This window comes from Grampus griseus (assembly GCF_964374135.1).
Source record: "Grampus griseus genome assembly, chromosome: 4".
NCBI lineage: Eukaryota > Metazoa > Chordata > Mammalia > Artiodactyla > Delphinidae > Grampus > Grampus griseus.
This window is the reverse complement of record NC_138997.1, coordinates 60,903,430-60,928,600: the sequence shown is the minus strand read 5'-3', so window position 1 is coordinate 60,928,600 and position 25,171 is coordinate 60,903,430. Positions and strand designations below refer to the sequence as shown.

At 34.4% G+C, this 25,171-nt stretch overlaps 1 protein-coding gene across 10 annotated transcripts in view; it reads right to left on the bottom strand.

The window, feature by feature from the left end:
* EPHA5 (EPH receptor A5) overlaps positions 1 to 25,171 on the bottom strand; it is a gene marked incomplete at both ends in the record, with an annotated part of 324,390 nt that overhangs the window by 63,957 nt on the left and 235,262 nt on the right. For 7 of the 10 annotated variants that reach the window (XM_082652895.1, XM_082652898.1, XM_082652900.1 and 4 more), the window contains one exon: positions 16,760 to 16,865. In XM_082652895.1, coding sequence (XP_082509021.1) covers positions 16,760 to 16,865 — 106 coding nt within the window. The remainder of the gene's footprint in view (positions 1 to 16,759; positions 16,866 to 25,171) is intronic. The other 3 variants (XM_082652897.1, XM_082652899.1, XM_082652896.1) reach the window with 1 other exon arrangement.

The following is a 25,171-nucleotide window of genomic DNA, read 5'->3' as shown; positions in this document are numbered from 1 at the left end:
CATTTCACCAAGGAAGACATACAGATGGCCAAGAGGCACATGAAAAGATGCTCAACATCACTAATTATTAGAAAAATGCAAATCAAAACTAAAATGAGGTATCAGCTCATGCTGGTCAGAATGGCCATTATCAAAAAATCTACAAACAATAAATGCTGGAGAGGGTGTGGTGAAAAGGGAACCCTCCTGCCCTGTTGGTGGGAATGTAAATTGATACAACCACTCCGGAAAACAGAATGAAGGTTCCTTAAAAAACTAAAAATAGAACTACCATATGACCCAGCCATCCCACTACTGGGCATATACCCTGAGAAAACCAGAATTCAAAAAGAGACATGTACCATAATATTCATTGCAGCACTATTTACAATAGTCAGGACATGGAACCCACCTAAATGTCCATCGACAGATGAACGGATAAAGAAGATGTGGCACATATATACAATGGAATATTAGCCATAAAAAGAAATGAAATTGAGTTATTTGTAGTGAGGTGGATGGACCTAGATTTTGTCATACAGAGTGAAGTAAGTCAGAAAGAGAAAAACAAATATCACATGCTAATGCATATATATGGAATCTTAAAAAGAAAAAAAAATTGGTACTGATGATCCTAGTTGCAGGGCAGGAATAAAGCGGTAGACATAGGAAATGGACTTGAGGACATGGGGTGGGAGGGTGAAGCTGGGCCGAAGTGAGAGTAGCATCGACATATATACACTACCAAATGTAAAATAGTTGGCTGGTGGGAAGCAGCAGCATAGCACAGGGAGATCAGCTCGGTGCTTTGCGGTGACCTGGAGTGGTGGGATAGAGAGGATGGGAGGGATGTTCATGAGGGAGGGGATATGGGGACACATGTATGCATATGGCTGATTCGCTTTGCTGTGCACCAGAAACTAACACAATATTGTGAAGCAATTATACTCCAATAAAGATCTATTTAAAAAAAAAAGCCTTGCACTACTATTTACTGAAATGTATGAAGTGAGAGTATGAATATACAAATGGGCAATGATCAGACCAAGTAGAAAAATAGAACTCTGACTCCAAGTCTGCAGCAACCAGTCCAGGAAGGCAAACTACAACCTCTGTAGTAATTGTCTCAAATGGTCAGAACTTTATCAATAAATGCCAGTTTCCCTAATTTTTGTCTATACTTCCAACTTAGGACCAACTAGAGGAAGCCTAATCAATCACATAGGATGCCCCACTTCTGGTTAGCTCACCTCCAACTACCCCAGGCCAATAACCTCCAATCAGGGCATACCTGAAGCCTTCCTTTTTTTCATTATAAAGCTTTTACACTCCTCTGCCTGCCTTTGGGTCTCTGCCAAATTCAGGTGATGGTGGCTGATTCCCTTGCTATAGCAAGCTCTTAATAAATATCCTTTGCTTGTTTTAATTTGGGTGTCTTTTTGTTTATTTCCACAGAAGAGATCACCTTTACTAGTTCAATAAAGGGAAATTACATAGATTCATTTTTGCAGTCAACCACTATCTTTGTTCTGTTCTGGCACAATAATAGTGTTAATATACAAAGTACTGAATTATGTGTTTCTCCTGCAGTAATGACACCTCCACCGAGCAAACATCAATTTCCTCCATTTCTAGAAGCCGAAAGTGACTACAAGCTCCTTCCTCTGAACTTCTCCTTCCCAGTCATTTCACAGCTGAATCAGTCTATCTGCAATACTTCTTCGAGAGGAGCATACGACTAACTTGATTGTGCTTATCTATCCTTATCTATTTTAGGTTTTAATTTATTTTGAGAGGAGTAAAAAGGAAAAAGCAGGAGAAAATAAAGTTGCAAAAAAAGTGATGCTAATTTTGCCAGCTTAAAAAAAAATAGAATATTTACACACAGTTCTGATAGTAACATTTGTTTCACACATTCCTTTGTCTTAATGAAAGTGTAATATTAATTAAAAATATGAGTGGGTCAAAAAAAGGGAAGAGATTATTCAAAGAAATAAGCCAAATATTTAAGTTCTGATTTATCTAGCTCCCTCCATTGTGGCTGTTAAATATTTTTCCAAAGTTGAATCACATCTATCAGCATTAAACTTATAAGGTAGAGAAACCAGGACTAATGTTTTAATTTAATTACATAACTCACAAAAAATTAAAGTAACTGGGGAAGTACACTGAAATTATTAAAACAGAAGGAATGTGTATATTTTGTGATAAGCAAATTATGAGAATTGAATTAATTATGAGAATGATTTAAAAGAAAGCTAAAGGTTCATTTTCATATCGAACTATTCAAATTCCATGTAAATATATTTTGTTTTCTATTAGTATTGGTCAGGAGTACCAAAATCATATATTATGGTAGTTGTGTTTAAAATTAAATACAAGGGTGATAAATGTTAACTATTTTAATACATTATGCACATATTCAATATGTAACATAACAGTGGTTAATTATGATTAAAATTGCTTTATATGCATGCAATGGTGTATACATGTATATGTGTGTGTGTATATATACACGCAAAAGTACTTATGTCAAATATTTATAATTGTGACCATATGTGATTTCCCAATATGAATTTGCCTGAACAAACATTGAAAAATATGGTTAAATTATAATACTTAAACTAATATGATCCTGGCATCAGCTAGAAGAATAGCTTTGATAGCCCACAGGCAGTATAGATAAAAGAATTCCTACATAGACACTTATTTAGTATATGCTACATGTAGAGACCTATAACAGTATCAGGAGAGGGTGATAAACAGTGCTGGTACTTACATAAATCTATAGAAAATATCAATTTAGAACCCCAACCCCATAAAATTAACATTTTTTGTATCCCATGTAAAATAAATATTATTGAAAAGCAAAAAAATCTTGCTACTTCTAATGATATATTTTCACTATATGAAAAGCTAAGATCCCACTAGCATAAATGGGTAAAGAGCATGTACACCTAATTTACAAAATAGGTAATAAAATAGCTAATGACTATATACTCATTGCAAATATATTAATGATCCTATTAAATCTCAAAAATATAAAGAAATTCAATTAAAAACACAGAACTATTTTTTTCCTATTAAATTAGCAGAGATTGACTAGTTTGTGAACCACCAGGCAATTTCATTCACTGTTGGGGGGTATAGTAATTGGTACTATGATTTAGGAGGGCCATTTGTCAATATGTATCAACAGCCTTTAAAATATTCATATTCATTGACCCTTACTTTGAATTATACAAATGTGTTCTAAGAACATTAGAGATAAAAAATAACAACGCCCTTCCCCTAAACCAACACAATAAAAGAAAACAAATGAACAAAACAAAAGGAAAAGCATACGGGAAAGGTTAGATATCAAAGAAGCAATAAATTTTTGCTTTTAAAATATTTCCAATTACGGAGGAAATTTTTGTATTATAATGTTAATCAAAGAAAAACAGAAAACAAAACTATATTAGTTGAACTCAAATATATATATAAAATATTTTAAATATATATGGCAAAATATTAATATTGATTACCTCTGGTAGATATTTATGACTAATTTTTTTTCTACATTTTGTCTTGAATGTTTTATATAATTTTTATCATAAAATTTAAATATGCATACATAAATGAAATAGCAGCTAGTAAGAAATTAGGACAATAACTGTAACCGTGCCAACTATGTAATATTCAATGTAAAAAATCAACTGAAATGTATAGGAAAGGCAGACAGCAAGAGGTCTTGATAAAGTCAAAAAATCAGGATGTTCATCTAAGGAAATGGCCATTAATGTAATCTCTGGAGATATTTTAGGATATAGCTGAAATAGTTCAGCAAGTTGAATATTTGAGGTCTAAGGAGACAAAATGCAGTGTGTGGAAAGATAGAAGCAGGATTGAGAGTGAGTTTCACTTTAGGACATATTGTACTGAGATGACCCCCAGTAGACTTCCAAGCTAGGTTATTTAAGAGTCCTCTTAGAGTGAGGGGGGTTTCAAAGAGTTGGAGATGCAAGAGCAGGATTCAGTCACCCTGGCTTTGGGGAAATGATAAGAACCAATAGGCCAAACTGCATCGGCTCCAACTAGATATTTGAGATGTACAGAAGGACGTCCTATTTCCATTTCCTGCATGAAGATTTAGAAGCCTCAGGGCTTGGGTAGAAAGATACTGGGTGGTAAAATAGACATCAACTTGGAATTCAAAATAGCTATTTCCCTTTTGGGGCTGGTGAGTGACAGTATACACTAGCACAGGTTTGGAATGATTAATTACAAATCTTTAGGACTCCAGGAAAGGCCCAGTTTGTCCTGTCCCTTTACATTCCAAATGACTAGAGAAGAGGTGAATCTAGAAGAGCATCATAAGTACATTTGAAAGAGCTAGAATAACAGGAGGTCAGAGAGAGTCAGATATCAACATCAAAATAAATAAAGAGGTCCTTATGTATTAGAAAACATACAAAGTCATGCTAATATAGAATTCTGATTCATCATATATTTGTCTCATGAAACTGTGTATATAAACAATGCTCAATATCACTTATCATGTAAATATTGAATTCATGTTGATTTGATGATAACAGATTTTACATCATCTTTGGCATGATGAGATAGAAGTTAGTCGTTTGGGTAGCTAAATTTCATCTTAAAGTTTTTTGAGGAGGATTGGACCTATAGATTGACATTTTCCTGATAATTTTACTTGTAACAAATAAAGAAAATCAGAATAATTCTATAAATTTAGTATCTACTGATTAAATACTTATGCTGAACTTAGTATCCTTAAAATGTAGCACTGTGTTGCTGGCACATATGGAGATCTCACAAACAACTTCATCAGTGAGGATTGGTGGTAAATTCCAGTATATCTAGGAAAAATTAATATTAACATAGAAAATATTTCACTTAATCTTATATTCTTACTTTTTTTTTTTTTTTTTTTTTTGGTACGCGGGCCTCTCACTGTTGTGGCCTCTCCCATTGCAGAGCACAGGCTCCGGACGCGCAGGCTCAGCGGCCATGGCTCACGGGCCCAGCTGCTCCGCAGTATGTGGGATCTTCCATGACCAGGGCACGAACCCGTGTCCCATGCATCGGCAGGCGGACTCTCAACCACTGTGCCACCAGGGAAGTCCGGTAGAGTTTCTTTTAAATGTTGGCAAATGTGTACATCATCAATGAATAGAATCAGTTCAAACCAATGTCTATTAAATTTGCTTCAGGAAAATCAAATGAAATAGGCATAGGAATGTGAAAGCAGCACTAGGATTTCTCAATATCAGAAGCATGGAGGGCTCTTGGAGGTGGAGAAGCAGTGTTTGTGAGATACATGAGAATATTTGAATCCTATGGAATATTTAGTCTGGAGGGACCCTGAAGAGGAGTTATGCAGTTGGTCTAAGAAGGGCCTAAGAAAATCTAAGAAACAAAGAAGCTTTCCTCCACTAATCACCACACAGAGGTCTCAACTTGCCAACTTGATGATAGTTTGCTACTCAGGATGAAAGTGGTAGTGTGGAGAGGAAGCAAAAACAAAAACAAAAGCACCTACGATAAGCTCCCAAGCTTCTGTCTTGCCTTTCAATTGACCCTGAATCAAGAGAACTCATGACCGTCAAGAAGATAAGCAAACCAGTGCCAGACCACAAGAACAGGATGATAAGTCTTTATAGATAACAAATAAAAACATATAATTAAACATAAAATAATAATTAAAACTCACTAACATCATTACCCGCAATACTGATGGCTCAAGAGAGTGGACAATGCCTGTAGACTATTGATGGCAAATGTGTGCCAAAGATCTGATACAGAAAAGTATGTCATTTTTCTGTGAGATTAGAAAGTCAGGGGAGTAAGAAAGAAGAAAGAAGCATGGGTGAGAGATAGTAAAAGAATTTGGTAAGCAAGATAATTGGGATATAGTATGTTTTGTAGCAATATAGCTATCACAGCCATCAGACAGATCTCAAGTCAATACTTCCACATGGTATAATAAAGAGTTCAGCTGTTTGAGTCCGAGTTGCTAATCCATTAGAGACATTTATTTCTTTCCAGGTTCATGCAAGTTTAAAAAAAAGAGCACAGGTCTTGAAAAATGTGGCTTTTACCTGGTGTTTAAAATCATTTGGAACATTTTATTGTTCATTTGCTTCATTTCTCAGCAATAATTACATTCCTAGACATGCCTCAGGAAATTGACTGATTTTTTGTTGAATAGATGGTCCACGTTTTGGCATAGGGCAGTGCTATTGATCTTCTCTGTAGAGCTGGCTATCAGGCTCCTATGAAAGCCTGTGCTACTGTGGGCTCTGAGAGACATGGTAAGGTTCCCAGAAACTAGCAGAGTTTCCCGCCAGAGCCCAGCATCTACTGGCATGCCAACATGCTCTCTCTTTCAGGTGGGGATCACATTCTAAAAGAAATGGAGCTTCAGGCAAATGGAGCTTCAAATAAAAAGTGTATTCAGCTCTTGTGGTTAGGCTTTTGACCTGTCCTGTGTTTCACAGTACTTAAAATCTGAAAGTCTCCAGATTCTTTGCTAAAATAATTTTCTTCTTTGCAAAACAATGACATTAACTTGCTTCTAGTACCATAAATAGAGTTTTTCCTTCCAAATGTTTGCCTCAATATAACTTCCTGAGAATTGCAGTGATGTTTACATGTTTGATCTGTGAGAAGTCGCAGGTGGGATGTTCAATAATGTTGAGCAATTGAGCAAGTAACCCTCTTGGGTTCAGTTTCCTAGGACGATTTATTTCCCACAGTGGGCAATTAGTTGTTGCTATGCCCCTAGTCTTTCTGGCACTGCTCTGCCCTGATCCCCATTTGTATGTTATTAATAAATTATCATCTGCTCTCTAATTATCTTTGATTCAGATTCTGAAGAAAAAAGCACGTAATCATGAGAAAATAGAAGGGATAACTCTCAGATATTAAATCAATATACATGCCTGGATTTATTACAGTTTTATAAAATCACATCTATTGCTAATCATTAAACCACTGAGATTTGTTTTTAATGAGCTTTTTTCTAAAATCAGCGATTGCATGTGTGATTACAAATATTTGTCTATCATTATTTTAAAATAAAATAGTATTTGATTAAAATATTTTAATGTAATACTTATCTTATCAAAACTTATCAAGTCTGAAAGTACATAATCCTAGTTGTTAAAGGTGCCAAATATATCAACTATCCATGCTGACCATACTTGAAAAGATTGAGAGGGAAATACAGTTACATTAATGTACATTATCATTTATAAAAGTGAATACTGATTGATATCACCACGTACATCACCACACTGGCATTAGGATGCCCAGATGTCAAATAAATAATATAAGCTAGTGAAGATTTCTTATCTCCTATACAATACTTCTTTGATATCATTGCATTTATTTTGCTGATGGCACAAGAAGTTCCATTTTTCAGGAAGAAAGCACATTTATGGGTTAGGTATTTTATTGTGCTTATGTCAGAGTTACTAACATTTTTCATTTTCCAAACTATCAACATTAATGGGAAAAATGAGACAAAGCACTTCAAATAGAGATTGATGCTCAATTTATCTTTAATTCAATAATTTATGAGGTATTCATTCAATTAGGTTATGTGGGAGAGCCACAGAAGTCTTTATCCTCTATATACTTACTGGAGGGCAGAAAAGAAAACATATTTACTATAATTTGTGGTTTGAAAGTGTTACATTCCATGAGAAATACTGGTATATTGTTCTGAGACTTAAGTGGAAGGGGAGAATACTTCAGCTAAAGGAACTGAGTATGTTTTTATGATAGAACAGTTGATGTGAGTTTTGACATGTGGGTGAGGTTTAAATATTGAGAGATGAAATAGAGGATATGAAAAAAGAAACCACGCTCACCTGGTTTCTCTTCTTTCTTCATTCTTAGTTCATGTGCGTTGTCTGAGACTGACCCTACTTCAGGTTCAGGCATGAACTGTAACTGTACTGCCATGCAGTATACATTCCCCATACTCTTCTTAGTTAAGGTCTCAGTGCTACTGATTGGTTTACTCTGTGGGGCTGTGTATTAGGTTCCTGTCAGAGCATGTGCCACCTGTGAGAGTGAAGGGTCAAAAGCTCTAAAGCAGGGGCTGGATTCAAGTTGGTGACCATTTCTGCTTCTGCTTCAACAATTGTGTGGTCTCCTGCTACTTTATGGACCACTCCTTCTCAGTCTCCTTTGGCTGGATCTTCCTCCTTCACTCTATCTCTCAATATATATCCGAGCCCCAGGGCTCTACCCAAATAGCTTTATTTTGATCAGTGCCTTTAAATACCATATTTGTGCCAGAGCTTTCTTGAATCATGTGTCTCCAGTTGCATAGCAGAGAATATTTTACCATTTGGATCTATTAAGTGCCTGTACTTTGGATTTTTTAAAAATCTCTGGAACTTTTCATCTATATGATCTACAATTATCTTTTGGATAAAACCACTTTGAATTTGTCTTCTGTCATATGCAACCAAAGGAATCCAGGTCAAAAACACATAGTGATAATGCTGGAAAGCTAGTTCGAAGCATGTTTTCAATAGTCTCCAACTCCAGCTTCACTCTTCCAGTCATCCAGTCATTGGACATTTATTGAGAAACTACACTAGAATCTGTGTTCAACATGAATACATATCTATCAGGGGAGACACATATAAAATGATGAACTAAAATCATTTCAATTGGGAAAAACAATTTTTGAGGGAAAACAAAAGTGATATTAACTAGCTTTCACAAAATCAGGAATGGTCATGGGGTTGGTGACATTTGATATATGTGATTCTAGAATCGATATAGTTTACCAGGTATAATTGCCAAGTGTAGAATAGAGGGAAAAGTCACTATAACCTAATGTATTCCTTAATTTACTTTAGTGTTAAGATATCACTGACTTTAATTTCTAAGAGTTATTTTATTCATAGCAGTTTGGAAGGTTCTTAAATGTTAATACTATTATCTTTAGTAGTAAATATTCAGTGGCTTTACATATAAGAGATCAGAATTTCACCAAAATCATATAGTTGAATGATATAAGTCATGGGGAAGTTATACAGTGAAGAGCAAATGCCTTAAAGTTAGAGCTGTGCTCAAGACCCAGGCCCTCACTAACTGACTATATAATATAATCTATGTTCTAGACAGTGTTCTAAGGGGCAGGAACCCACAGATAAAAATCCCTATCATTTTAGAGCTTATAATCTAGTATGGGAGACAGACAAAAAATCAACAGAAGAAATACATATATTGGGTGGGCCAAAAAGTGCCTTTGGTTTTTTAAGCAAAAATAAAAGACACATTTATCACTTTCTCCAAGAACTTTATTGAACACTGTATTCAGCCTTTTGTTCCACTACCTTCTGCCATTTTTCAGGCAACTTCATAATTCCATCTTCCCAAAACTTTTTATCTTTTTGAGCAAAGAACTGTTCCAGGTGCCTTTTAGAGTCTTCCAGGGAATTAAATTTTTTTCTATTAAGAGAATTTTGTAAAGACTGAAATAAGTGGAAATCGGAATGTGCAATGTCTGGTGAATATGGCAGATGAATCAGAACTTCCCAGCCAAGCGGTAACAGTTTTTGCCTGGTCATCAAGGAAATATGCGGTCTTGCCTTATCCTGATGGAAGATTATGCATTTTCTGTTGACTAATTCTGGACACTTTTCGTCAAGTTCCACTTTCAGTTGGTTTAATTGGGAGCAGTACTTGTTGGAATTAATTGTTTGGTTTTCTGGAAGGAGCTCATAATAAAGGACTCCCTTCCAATGTCATTATATACACAACATCACCTTCTTTGGATGAAGACCGGCCTTGGTCTCTGGTGTGGTTGGTGGTGGTTCATTTCACTTGCCCCATGATCTCGTCCCTCCATTCTACACTGCTGTACAGTATCCACTTTTCATCGCCTGTCACTATTTGTTTTAAAAACAGAATGTTTTCATTACATTTCAGTAGAGAATCGCATATGGAAATATGGTCAAGAAGGTCTTTTTCGCTTAACCTATGTGGAACACAAACATCAAAGCAATTCATATAACCAAGATGGTGCAAATGATTTTCAGTGCTTGACTTGGATAGTTTGGCTTGGATATGTTGGCTATCTCCCTCATGGTATAACATTGATTGTTCCCAATGACTGTTTAGATGTGATCACTATTAACTTTAACTTGTCTACCCGACCGTGGAGCATCGTCCAGCGAGAAATCTCCAGAACAAAACTTTGCAAACCACTTTTGACACGTTCGATCAGTCACAGCACCTTCTCCATACACTGCACAAATCGTTTTGTACATTTCAGTTGCGTTTTTACCTTTCTTGAAGTAATAAAGCATAATATGCCAAAAATGTTGCTTTTTTCTTCCATCTTCAATATTAAAATGGCTACACAAAAATTCACCAATTTTGATGTCTTTTTTTTTAATGTATGCTGATCTGACAGCTGTAACATACAATCTAACAAAATTGTTTTGAATGAACTTAAAGACAGCTAAGTGTTACTAGAGCCATCTTATGCGAAAAAAAACGAACGAACCTTTTGGCCCACCGAATATATTATAATATATATAAGATATACATATTATAATGGCAATGAGTGTTATAAGAGACAAGCCAGGGTAAGGGATACCTGATGTGCAGAGGAAGGAATAATGGGTCATCATTTTAGTCAGCTCAATTGAGAGAATTAGATTGAGCAAAGAAAGAAGGAGGAAACCATGTTGTTCTCTGGGTCAAAAGAGTTTTAGACAGGATGAAGAGCCAATGCAAAAGCCTTACAGCTGGACTATTTTTACAAGATTCAAGAAACATCAAGAAGATAACTTTTATGAAGTATAAATTGGATATAGAGCTGATACTGAGACATAGTGTTGTAAAATATTACATGTAAAGTCCTTGGAACAGTGCCTAGTAGTAGGTAGTATGTAATTCATGCTAAACAGTATTAAACTTATTATCATCAATATTATTATTGTGTTACTTCTGTTAGGCAAAGATGCTTCTCTGATGGTTTTAGAATGCTACATAGCCTTTAAAAATCATTCACTTTGGAAGCTATTATTCTTTGATATCAAATGTGGGCAGAGCTCTGGCATTTGTCTGAATTAAATAATTACATTCAAGATGCCTGTACAATTATTTTATTTGGCTCCAAATGAGCTTGAAGAAAAGTTTCTAAGTCCAGCATATTTTACTATCAAGCTATTGTTTTCCCTAATATAAGAACTGTGGCAGGCATTTAATAAGAAGTCGAATATTTCTTGAATTAATGAATCATACCATCATTTTGGTCCAAAAGAAAAAAAGTTATCATGAAGGAAATGATTCCAACTTAAACTCTTTTACTTAACCCCAGCTGTTGTAATTCTGTTTATGAAATTCTGTCCATTTATCAGACTACTAATTTAACTTGGAAACACTTTGAAAAAAGGACATTGCCTTTTTATTTTAAATGCCTGGGACTTTTCTTGGTGTTTTATGTGCAATAAATGCTCAATATATGTTTGTAATGGATAATTGGGAAGAGTGTGTCATTTACAACATGTTAGACTTTAAGAGACTTGAAAAAAATTACAAAAGGCTAAATTTTAATATTATTTTTAAGTAACAAAAAACCCCAAAAGCAGTGTTTTCATAAATCTATTTTTTCCCCTAAATTTCTGACATGGTCTGAGTAACATAAATTTGTACTTAGCCTCCAAGTACAGTATTAACTGATTTCTGAAGAATTTTTTCCTCAGGAAACAATTTGACATTTCAAATCGATTGAGTTTCAATTGTTTAATGAAAGACAAAGGGAAACAGGATTTAGCATGTCTAACCACAGTATTTGAACATGATCAGAACACGCAAGGGAAGATTTTTTGCCTAGAAAATAGTTAATCCTTTTTATAGGCATTAAACCACTCCTTAGACTAAATTTATCATATCAGGAACATCACAGAAATAAAGTCACATATTAATAGCCTTAGAATCATATCCAAGACTAAGCATCTTGAAAGATTCCTTCTGCCCCTTCAGGAGCTATAAGTTTTTTGGGGTTTGTTTTCCAATTTTAAAATTGGCAAACAGCTTTACCTTTTTTGTGTTTGTATGAAAGATAAGTACACATAAGTGTGGGCATGCATGTGTGTAACATGTGTGTATCTTTAACCTCTCAGTGTACATGTGGAATTAATTGAAATAAAAAAGCAAAGCTCTGAAATTTTCTTAAGATTTAATTAAGTTCATAAGTAATAAAAGAGACAAAGTATTAAAATATATTCTTTTATCCCAGAGTGTCTATATTGAGCAAGTTTCAAAGAAATAGTTTCTGTACACTGAAAGATGTTTTCCTATACAACTAAATCCTGTTAATTTAAGCTTTATATCAGACTAAGAAAGTGTCCAGTAGTCAATTTTCAGAATGAGGTCCCAAGTTTAAGATAGGGACACAGAAAAAAAGTCAATCTAATAGTATCAATGATTGTCTTCAAAGGAAAGAAAAAGAGAAGGTCAAAGTAGAAGACTTTCTCAAACATGTAACTAAAAGAGTGTGGAGATGACATCATTGGTTGAAAGTCTGATTAAACAATTTATATCTATAAAATCGTATATATAAGAGACAACCTCACAAAATTAGGTTATAATAAGAAAGTTATCAATGTGCAGTGTCATTACTGATGAAAAATTAAAAACAATTACAAAAAAACAAAAAACAATTACAACACGCTGTGCATATTAGGAGGTTTAATTTATATTCAGCCCAGGGTAATTAGCTCATAGTTTGCTGAGAACAAGTCAATTATTTTGTAGTCCCATGAAAACACCATTTACAAGTAATAGAAAAGAAAGTAAAAAGGATAGTCTGAAACCTGCAGAAAATGCTCTACGGAATATTTAGCACCTTTAAACAAGATGGTCACATGATTTCCAAAACTGATAGAATCCTAAGATGTTACAATTCTTTGTCATTTTTTAAATAGAACTTTCTCCCTTCAGGATCAATCCTTGTCTATTTTATTTTAACTGTGTCTAGGTAAGAAGACTCCAAGAGGTTTCTGCATAATCAATTTTAGCCTAAAAAGATTAGAAAGTCTCTATATTTAATTTATTTTTCATTTTCAATGTATTTTAGAATAAAAAAGTTTATTGCTTTCTTTGAAATAGATTATTCTTATAGTATTCAATGTGTTATATTCCTGATTTTTTTCCTTTGGTCTGAATAAAAATTCAAATTGCCAGTGAATACGTACTTTCAATACATAGCTGCTTCTGAGCCCAAATGATGATATAAATTGTCAATGAATATTACATACAGAGGATAGTAATATATTTGCAATATATCAGAATTAAGTCTATATCACCACTGAGTTAAATTATTTGTAATTAAAAGACATTTTACGTAAGAGCAAATATCTGGTTTATAATATATTCAAGAGGTTAAAAGGTGATATAAGAGAGTAAGTTCAAAGTGAGAGTGGAGTCTAAGTGTTATTATGTTTTTGTGTGTTTATCAATCATATTTTAGCACAGTGAAGAGGGAGAAGTATATATAATTCAGTGTCCTTAGAACATTCCCAGAAAAGCCTTTTTTTTCAATAATTTGCTATTGCTTAAAGATAACTCCCAAATTTGTGTTAGGCTTTGTTCACATCTCTTCATTTAGTTTTTCTTTTATTTGACAAAACTTTACTTAGTTAATCAGTATACTCTATGTACTAAGAGGTAGGTTCAATTTTCTTAGTCCCAACAAAAATTGCGAAGTTCATTGCCTTGAATGAGATAGGAAAAGCCTTTCTAGAATCATATCATTTAGCTTTTGAATAAGTATGTTTATATAATACAAACATAAAATAACCTGTTTATGAAAAGTAAAATAAAATGGCCAAATATATTTCTTTTTTTTCTTTTGATTGCCAGTTAACTTTATTTATTTATTGGGAATATACATATCAAGTATATAAAAAGGGGTTTAACAAGCAATTACAAAGGAAATACTTTGTACAACTACCACCCAAATCAATAACCCCCAAAACCCCAAATATGCACACCCCATTTACAACTTCACCGTCATCTTTGCCTGTAGGCAGCATCTAGTTGGGTTTTGCCTTTTTATTTAAACTGACAGTCTCTTTTTAATTGGTATATTTAGATTATTCACATTTAATGTGATTATTGATTGGATTAAAATCTACCACTTGGCCAGCTCTTTTCTATTTGGTCCAAACTTTTCTTTGTTTGGCCAAATATATTTCTATCATAAGACAAATGACCTTGAAATTCAAGAATGTGCATTCAACAAAATGAAGTAAAAGTTTGGTGCAAAGAATTTGCTGGTAAAAAAAATATAAATCTCAAATTGATTTTTAGTAAAGTGTATTTTCCTTTAAATTGCAAATTCCTAGTCTCAGCATCACAGTCTTTGTAATTAAGAAAAAAAATTAAAGTGAATAAGCAATGCACAATTTGTAAGGTATTGCTATTTTTAAAAAGTAATATACTTCCGTAAGACAGTAGATCCAAAATTATCTTACCATGTCTTGGGTTTAGTTATGCTGAAAATTAAGCTTTGCCTTTTGGGTATAGATGTCATTTTTATTTAACTGAGAAATACACTAAACATTTCTATATACTAAAATTTAGTTATTCTTCTATGGTATTTTCAGATAGATATGGAATTCATGTGTGTGTGTGTGTGTCTGTGTGTGTGTGTGTGTGTGTGTGTGTGTGTGTGTGTATGTGTGTGCTAAAGCTATACTCTTCTTCAGCTACCAAATAGTAGGTAGATTGAACCTTCTCTCACTTTGTCTAATGCTGCAGGTGTAACGAAGTGAATTGCTTTTAAGTCAATTTTGTATGTATTAGGGAAAAAATGGGGGGGGGCAGGGGCTGATTCATATATAGGTAAGCGAGAATCCTTAGCTGAATGTCATCAGTAAATTCACATTAACAATACTTAGGTTAAACAGATAAAGTGTACTAAGTCTACAATAAAATACTTCCTATACTTTATTTGTTCTTTAATAAACCTTCAAACACAAATTTATTGGCCTTTAGACATCTGCTCTTTCCTCCATTTTTATTCAGTGGACCCAACAAATAATATCTTCTTATAATCCCCATGTCCTTAAATATAACTAACACTTCCAGATTTATTGGAAAGGAAGAGGCCAACCATTTCTCAGAAGTAAATAATGATATTACAAACCAGCTTTGCAAATGTATCATAGTTATCCACCCTTCTGGGGTAGAAAAGATACATTATCTCGTGGTAGTTTTCTTAGTAGTTACAATTCACTCAATTCAATTATCTTACTTGATCGAAACCTGAGCAAAGTTTTTATGACAAGACTGGTGGAATTAGCTTATCTTCCAGAAAGCAGGGACAATGGTAGATCATTCTCCCTAAGTGACTTCAGATCAGTGGGGCACGAGCTAGCCAGCTTCTGACTGGGGAGGGCTGGCTGTCCTCAACAGAGCACAAACTGTTTCCCAGTTTGTGGGAAGAATTTAGAATTTAGCAATTCTAAAAATGTGTCACTGCTATTCTAACATTAAAAGTAAGCAATGATTTCTTAGGAAAACTTTCAACACTCAAATGACCAAGAACTAGAAGAAAGGGAATTTTCAGAAAAGAGAAAGGATGTTCAAAGGAAGTAACAGTGTTTTATTAAAATAAAATGTCACTACTGTAATTTAAGGATGTAGTCATAAATCTTTTCAGAATACAATATGCAGTATATTGAAAATGTCTAATTCTATATATTTATGAGTTGAATAGGTGCTGAAGAGTCAAAAGTAAATGAGTAAAACAGTACAAAATCAATATGAATATTGATTTCATGACTTTTTTTGGACCTTATAGTATATTTTTGTATATTTGTGCAGGTTTAAATATCTTCATGAAGATTTTCATGAGATTTTCTATAATAGTCTAACACCAAAACATTTTCAAATTGACAGCTCTCATTACAGAATATCCCTTCTAATAGTGGCCTGGATGAAAAATGAAAATACATTTGTTGTAGGAGTAGAACACACTCATGCTCTTATTTGTTTATTTTTTTAGGAAGGTTTATTGTGCTCAGCTCAATGTCAGGAGATACCTTCTACATAAGCTGTTGCTGGGGCTCTACCTCTTTTATTTTTGTTCAAAATGAAAAATGTAGATAGATAATACACATATTCATGTATCTATTGATATAACATTCAATAAAATTCACTTTAAATCAGTATACACTATGATTGATGTATTCAGGTTGAAATCATTCAGAAGCTGAAAATAAATGCAACCATAAAAAAAGGGTGGTTATTTGTCAAAATGCTTGTTTGCGGGTGTGTCTGCTTTGTATCCATCACCCTGTTAGGTAGAACTCTGGCTAACTAGAATTATTAGTTTTATTCTTCTAAAATATCAGACACAGACACAGGCCTTCCCAAACACTAAAATTGAAGCTTTTGAGAGGATATGTCAATACTTTTGAGAGGAAAAATAAAATTCACGTTAAAATAAACTATATCAGAAAAAGATATGGTTATATTAACGACATAATAAATAATAACAAGTTGATACTATTCTGTGTAGAGAGTATACCTGGAAAAGAGGAATTGTGCGCTTAAAAGTTAGCACTAACATGGACAAGGTAAAGCTTGAGAAATACATCCTACATACAGGTTATCTACTGATATATTGCTCGCCTCATTTGTTTCAGAATGTGCTTAATAGCCAAATGGTCAGATCAAGGTAAGGAAGAGATCAGCTGCAAAAGTTCAGAAGCACAGCTTCCTGTCTTACCTTCCACTGAGGAGGAAGCCAATAACCACTGCCAACAAAATGACTCCCACTGTCACAGACACAGCAATTATAGGAATCTGGCTTTGATCGCTGGATGCTGCAACTGCTGATAGGAGACAGAGAAAATGTAGCCTGTGGTTACAGGGATCATATGCATTCAAATAAGAGCTGCTTAATAGTCAGTAACTAATGCAAGGTTTAAGCAATTCACCCACACTTGGCTGAGATTTCCCCTTATATCTCTTCTCAATGGTGTGTAATTGAAAAGACATCTTTAGGAGAAAATATTTATTCTCCAAATGGAAATTTGAAAGAACCACTAAGTCACTGATTATTTCCTTATCATAAAAAAGAATGTCATTGTTTGTATAGTATTAATTTAGCAATCTTAGGTTTGCAAGACAAAATGGAATTTTGTTTTTGATTTCAAACACCTCCTAAATAGGAGGTGCTAAGTATATGAGATTTGACATTTTTAGAGTTTGCATGTGGCTGTTCTCTAGGAAAAAAAAAAAGTCTCATTATATTAGATAGGACTTTCTCTTATAGATATAGGTTGAAATGTCCAAAATGATGTGGCTGTGACCTCGTATGATATCACTATTTTGAATATAATTTTAAAAACTATAATTTCAAGCAGAATATAATCACTAAATATACTTTATTAGTAGGAACGCTTTTTCAAAAATATCAAGGCATACATTTAGAACTTTGTATCTACAGTAAGATTAGTTTACATGGTCTTTTTTAAATACATGAATTTAGATGAAATATTTTATATTTTAATAACACAATTACTATCATAAGAGGAATATGGACATAATTAGATAGTTGTACCTAAAAAAGCAAGGGACTTTTTCTTTTGTGCTGATAGCTAAGTTGATTAAAATAAGAAACTTATAGACAAAATAAATTTTATTAATGTTCTCAAGAAACCCTCAATAGGATAACTTAGCATGCGTATTGTTTAATGACATTATCATTTTGATAAATTCAGAGTGGTATGATAACAAATTTTAAGTCACCAAAACTAATAACAATTATGCATCCCCATGTTTTGTTTTTCACAGTCTCTTACATGATCTTGGCCCTATCAATAGTTTTGGGACATTTAAATGCTACCGTTTCTAGTCTTGTCACCTCATCATTGATTCTTTTAACCAAAATTGACTGACTCTCTGACAACCGTCTTACACTGATCTACATTTTCAGCCCTTTCAGATCAGTCTTCAAGAGCTCAATATCGGCAACTAGTGGTTCATGTATGAGGAAAACTACTACTTACAATAGAAATCTATACTCTTCCCCTCCCTCTTCTTGGATAATAATAGTTGCAATTCAAGGTCCCTTTACCCTGTTTTTTCCTATCCTCTGATGCTGAGGTCTGTGGTAGAGAATTTATTCCTGGTGAACAGTATAAATGTCGTAGGGCAAAGCTACCCCACTATCACTAGTAGTAGACTTCCCCAAGATTTGCTTTATTAATTTCTAAATTCAAATTACTTATTTTCTCAGTCAACTTTCTTTTTGGCAGGTGGCACTGTTTCTAGAGAAAAACATGCAAATTTGGTCCAAATAAGTTCAATGTTATTTCATTTGTGCTCCAAAGCTTTTGATTCTCTCTTTTAATTTCCTTACAAAGTCATCCCCATAATGAGTCTTCCTCATTTTCTCAGTAGACTAATCCATGCTAACTTCCCACATTTTAGAAATGTTAAACTTTATAGATAAAAGAGAGTGATCAAGTCTGAACTCCATGGTTAAATACAACTCTATACCCTTCTTTTGCTTTACCTAACACCCCTGTTAGAATCTTTCTTGTCTCTTCCAAGACAATGATCTTTAAAGATCTCCCTCCAGGGGCTTCCCTGGTGGCACAGTGGTTGAGAGTCCACCTGCCGATGCAGGGGACACGGGTTCGTGCCCCGGTCCGGGAGTATCCCACATGCTGTGGAGCGGCTGGGCCCGTGAGCCATGGCCGCTGGGCCTGCACGTCCGAAGTCTGTGCTCCGCAACGGGAGAGGCCACAGAAGTGAGAGGCCCGTGTACTGCAAAAACAACAAAAAAAACCCCAAAAAAACAACAGATCTCCCTCCAGAAGTGATTATCATTTCCTTACAGACTACCTCTCTTCTACTTACAAGGCTACAGATAATTTCTCTTGGAGAGAACAAATTCTTATACATAAACTTACTGCTATTATTAGTTCAAACTGAATTTGAAAACAGGTCCAACATTTACTATACATTTGGGTTAAGGCAAATTATTTAACCTTGTAAAGTCTCATTTCATTAATCTCCAGTTAGGGATAATTTCCCTGGATCATTATATTTCTGTTTAGAGATAACACTTAGCATAGTGCTTCAACTATTGCCAGCCTTATTTAAATGGAAGATATTACATATACATATTATCTCCTGTTTTATTTGTCATTCTTACTCTCTCCTATTTTTCAGCATCTTGACTGAGTCATCTAGAACCAGCCTCATCTTCTGAGAACCAACATTACTAAATTTACTCTGAAACCTCTCTTCTGCCTTTGAGTTCTATGCATGATATATTTGCCATATGTAATGAGTACTTCTCCATTTACCTTACCATACACTATAATGAGGTATTTGACCTTGTTGAACACACACTACGCCCTTTAAACTCTTCTCTTGTTTCTATACATCAGATGAGCTGTTTTCTCTTTTTCCCACTCTGAAGCACTGCTTTGTCAGTTCTATTGGCTCTGAATTCTCTTCCAACATTTTATGTGTGAGCAATTCCTGATGAATGCTGGTTCTTAATCCTTCCCACTTCTTTCCATCTCTCTTTCTATCTCTTTCCATCTTTCTCCCTTTCTACCTCTTTTTCTCCCTACCTCTCATAGATATTTCTTTGCTCATGGCATCAGTTAACTATAAGCTGAAGAGTCCCACATTTATATCTCCAACTATTATTTGTCTTCAGAGGATCATTCTATTAAAAAAAAAACAAACTCTATTCCCTTTATTTGGATTTTATTTTCACATAAAAATAAACATGTTTAAAATCGACCCTTATACCACATCCACCCCTAATGGCATTAAAAAAAAAGCATCAATAAATAAACATATCATAAATCAAACCAACAAACCAGATGAATTTTATCTTTTTCTGGTTTCTTTTAAGCAGCACTGAATTTTTCTTAACCCCTACTTACACTTAATCACCAAATATTTTTGTGTTTCTTTTATGTTTCTCCCCATGCATTACTTTTTATTTCATCCAACACTCACCTATTTGATTCAAATCTGCTGGAATATGGTTCATATATTTTTTAAGTGCTCCCTTTGACTTCTATGTACTCACATGAAATATCAGAAAATATCACTTTGATCATGTTTCTCTGAACAAAAAGTTAATAGATACCTACTGCCTATGGAAAAAAATTTCCAAATTCTCCATCTAGCATTCAAAAGCCCTTCTAATCTGACTCTAACAAATCTTTCTGGTCTCAATGTGCCAGTTTGGGACTCTGAGAGATAGGGTTTTGGAGGAAGCAGGCATGAATAATCAGAAGTAGGGATCAAAACAGGGCAATTTCAGACTAACCGAAGTATTAATTTTGAGAAAAAATACAGTGCTTAGAAGTGTGAAATGCTTCATTTTTGAGTAATTGCCAAGATCTCTAACTTAACAATGTGCTAAAATGTGCATGTAGGTATAGGATAATATCTTGCAATAAAACAGTTGTTAATGGCATGCCAAAATTTTCAAAAATGTTTAAATTAATATATTTTATGAAAAATACTTTGTAAGTAATGTCAAATCACAAATGTTCATATTTACATGTTTTTATCTGCTGTCCACTGAAATCAGATCTTTTTGTATAATAGGCAATTAAATAAAGGGGCTGTGAGAAAGAATTTTAAAAATTTATTTTCATTTATTTGTATTTATTTATTTATTTATTTGTTAGTTTCTGCTTTACAACAAAATGAATCAGTTATATATATACATATGTTCCCATATCTCTTCCTTCTTGCGTCTCCCTCCCTCCCACCCTCCCTATCCCACCCCTCCAGGCGATCACAAAGCACCGAGCTGATCTCCCTGTGCTATGCGGCTGCTTCCCACTAGCTATCTACCTTACGTTTGGTAGTGTATATATGTCCATGCCTTTCTCTCGCTTTGTCACAGCTTACCTTTCCCCCTCCCCATATCCTCAAGTCCATTCTCTAGTAGGTCTGGAATTTAAGAAGACAGGAATAAAGACATAGACCTATTTTCATTTATTTTTTAAAAGTTTGCAGCATTCTTTTCTGAAGTTAGCTTCCTTCCATAGGCTTTCTTTCTATTTTTATTTTTTGAATTGTTGAATTTTCTTTTATTTTTTTAAACAGCAGGTTCTTATTAGTTATCCATTTTATACATATTAGTGTATACATGTCAATCCCAATCTCCCAGTTCATCCCACCCCTGCCCCAACCCCCACTTTCCCCCTTTGGTGTCCATACATTTGTTCTCTACATCTGTGTCTCTGTTTCTGCCTTGCAAACTGGTTCATCTGTACCATTTTTCTAGGTTCCATATGTATGCATTCATATACAATATTTGTTTTTCTCTTTCTGACTTACTTCACTCTGTATGACAGTCTCTAGATCCATCCACATCTCTACAAATGACCCAATTTTGTTCCTTTTTATGGCTGAGTAATATTCCATTGTATATATGTACCACATCTTCTTTATCAATTCGTCTGTCAATGGGAATTTAGGTTGCTTCTGTGACCTGGCTATTGTAAATAGTGCTGTAAAGAACATTGGGGTGCATGTATCTTTTCGAATTATTGGTTTCTCTGGGTATATGCCCAGTAGTGGGATTGCTGGGTCATACGGTAATTCTATTCTTAGTTCTTTAAGGAACCTCCATACTGTTCTACATAGTGGCTGTATAAATTTACATTCCCACCAACAGTGCAAGAGGGTTCCCTTTTCTCCACAACCTCTCCAACATTTGTTGTTTGTAGATTTTCTGATTATGCTCATTCTAACTGGTGTGAGGTGATAACCTCATTGTAGTTTTTTTTTTTTCGGCAAGTGGGTCTCTCACTGTTGTGGCCTTTCCCATTGCGGAGCACAGTCTCCGGACGCACAGGCTCAATGGCCACGGCTCACAGGCCCAGCCACTATGCGGCATGTGGGATCTTCCTGGACCGGGGCACGAACCCGTGTCCCCTGCATCGGCAGGTGGACTCTCAACCACTGAGCCACCAGGGAAGCCCTCATTGTAGTTTTGATTTCCATTTCTCTAATAGTTAGTGATGCTGAGCAGCTTTTCATGTGCTTCTTGGCCATGTGTATGTCTTCCATAGAGAAACGTCTATTTAGGTCTTCTGCACATTTTTGGATTGGGTTGTTTGTTTTTTTAATATTGAGCAGCCAGAGCTGTTTATATATTTTGGAGATTAATCCTTTGTCCATTGATTCATTGGCAAATATTTTCTCCCATTCTGAGGGCTGTCTTTTCGTCGTGTTTGTAGTTTCCTTTGCTGTGCAAAACCTTCTAAGTTTAATTAGGTCCCATTTGCTTATTTTTGTTTTTATTTACATTATTCTAGGAGGTGGATCAAAAAAGATCTTGCTGTGATTTATGTCAAAGAGTGTTCTTCCTATATTTTCCTTTAAGAGTTTTATAGTGTTCCGTCCTAAATTTAGGTCTCTAATCCATTTTGAATTTATTTTTATGTATGGTGTTAGGGAGTGTTCTAATTTCATTCTTTTACATGTAGCTGTCCAGTTTTCCCAGCACACTTATTGAAGAGACTGTCTTTTCTCCATTGTATACCCTTGCCTCCTTTGTCATAGGTTAGTTGACCATAGGTGCCTGGGTTTATCTCTTTCTATTTTGTTCCATTGATCTATATTTCTGTTTTTGTGCCAGTACCGTATTCTCTTGATTACTGTAGCATTGTAGTATACTCTAAAGTCAGGGAGTCTGATTCCTCCAGCTCCATTTTTTACTCTCAAGACTGCTTTGGCTATTCGGGGTCTTTGATGTCTCCATACAAATTTTAAGAGTTTTTTGTTCTAGTTCCATAAAAAATGCCATTGGTAATTTGATAGGGATTGCATTGAATCTGTAGATTGCTTTGGGTATTATAGTTATTTTCACAATGTTGATTCTTACAATCCAAGAACATGGTATATCTGTCCATCTCTTCCTATCATCTTTAGTTTCTTTCATCAGTGTCCTATAGTTTTCTGAATATAGGTCTTTTGTCTCCCTAGGTAGGTTTATTCCTAGGTATTTTATTCTTTTTGTTGCAATGGTAAATGGGAGTGTTTCCTTAATTTCTCTTTCAGATTTTTCATCATTAGTGTATAGGAATGCAAGAGATTTCTGTGCATTAATTTTGTATCCTGCAAATTTACCAAATTCATTCACTAGCTCTAGTAATTTTCTGGTGGCATCTTTAGGATTCTCTATAAATAGTATCATGTCATCTGCAAACAGTGACAGTTTTACTTCTTCTTTTCCAATTTGTATTCCTTTTATTTCTTTTTCTTCTCTGATTGCCATGGCTAGGACTTCCAAAACTATGTTGAATAATAGTGGTGAAAGTGGGCATCCTTGGCTTGTTCCTGATCTTAGAAGAAATGCTTTCAGTTTTTCACAATTGAGAATGATGTTTGTTGTGGGTTTGTCCTATATGGCCTTTATTGTGTTGAGGTAGGTTCCCTCTATGCCCACTTTCTGGAGAGTTTTTATCATAAATGGGTGTTGAATTTTGTCAAAAGTTTTCTCTGCATCTATTGAGATGATCATATGTTTTTTATTCTTCAATTTGTTAATATGGTGTATCACAATGATTGATTTGCTTATGTTGAAGAATCCTTGCATCCTTGGGATAAATCCCACTTGATCATGGTGTATGATTTTTTTAATGTGTTGTTGGATTCTGTTTGCTAGTATTTTGTTGAGGATTTTTGCATCTATATTCATCAGTGATATTGGTCTGTATTTTTCTTTTTTTGTAGTATCTTTGTCTGGTTTTGGTATCAGGGTGATGGTGGCCTCATAGAATGAGATTGGGAATGTTCCTTCCTCTGTAATATTTTGGAAGAGTTTGAGAAGAATGGTGTTAGCTCTTCTCTAAATGTTTGATAGAATTCACCTGTGAAGCCATCTGATTCTGGGCTTTTGTTTGTTGGAAGATTTTAAATCACAGTTTCAATTTCATTACTTGTGATTGGTCTGTTCAAATTTCTATTTCTTCCTGGTTCAGTCTTGGAAAATTATACCTTTCTAAGAATTTGTCCATTTCATCCAGGCTGTCCATTGTTTTGGCATAGAGTTGCTTGTAGTAGTCTCTTAGGATGCTTTGTATTTCTGCAGTTTCTGTTATAATTTCTCCTTTTTCATTTCTAATTTTATTGATTTGAGTCCTCTCCCTCTTTTTCTTGATGAATCTAGTTAACGGTTTATCAATTTTGTTTATGTTCTCAAAGAAACAGCTTTTAGTTTTATTGATCTTTGCTATTTTTTTCTTTGTTTCTATATCATTTATTTCTGCTCTGATCTTTATGATTTCTTTCCTTCTGTTAACTTTGGGTTTTGTTTGTTTTTGTTACCCTAGCTCCTTTAGGTGTAAGGTTAGATTGCTTATTTGAGATTTTTCTTGTTTCTTGAGGTAGGCTTGTATAGCTATAAACTTCCCTCTTAGAACTGCGTTTGCTGCATCCCATAGGTTTTGGATCATCGTGTTTCCATTGTCATTTGTCTCTAGGTATTTTTTGACTTCCTCTTTTATTTCTCCAGTGATCTCTTGGTTATTTAGTAACGTATTGCTTAGCCTCCATGTGTTTGTGTTTTTAACGTTTTTTTCCCTGTAATTGATTTGTAATCTCATAGTGTTGTGGTCAGAAAAGATGCTTGATATGATTTCTATTTTCTTAAATTTACTGAGGCTTGATTTGTGACCCAAGTTGTGATCTATCCTGGAGAATGTTCCATGCACAGCTGAGAAGAAAGTGTAATCTACTGTTTTTGGATGGAATGTCCTATAAATATCAATTAAATCTTTCTGGTCTATTGTGTCTTTAACGCCTGTGTTTCCTTATTAATTTTCTGTTTGGATGATCTGTCTATTCATGTAAGTGAGGTGTTAAAGTCCCCCACTATTATTGTGTTACTGTCGATTTCCTCTTTTATAGCTGTTAGCAGTTAGTTGCCTTATGTATTGAGGTGCTCCTATGTTGGGTGCATATATATTTATAATTGTTATATCTTCTTCTTGGATTGATCCCTTGATCATTATCTAGTGTCCTTCCTTGTCTCTTGTAACATTCTTTATTTTAAAGTCTACTTTATCTGATATGAGTATTGCTACTCCAGCTTATGTTTGATTTCCATGTGCACAGAATACTTTTTTCCATCCCTTCA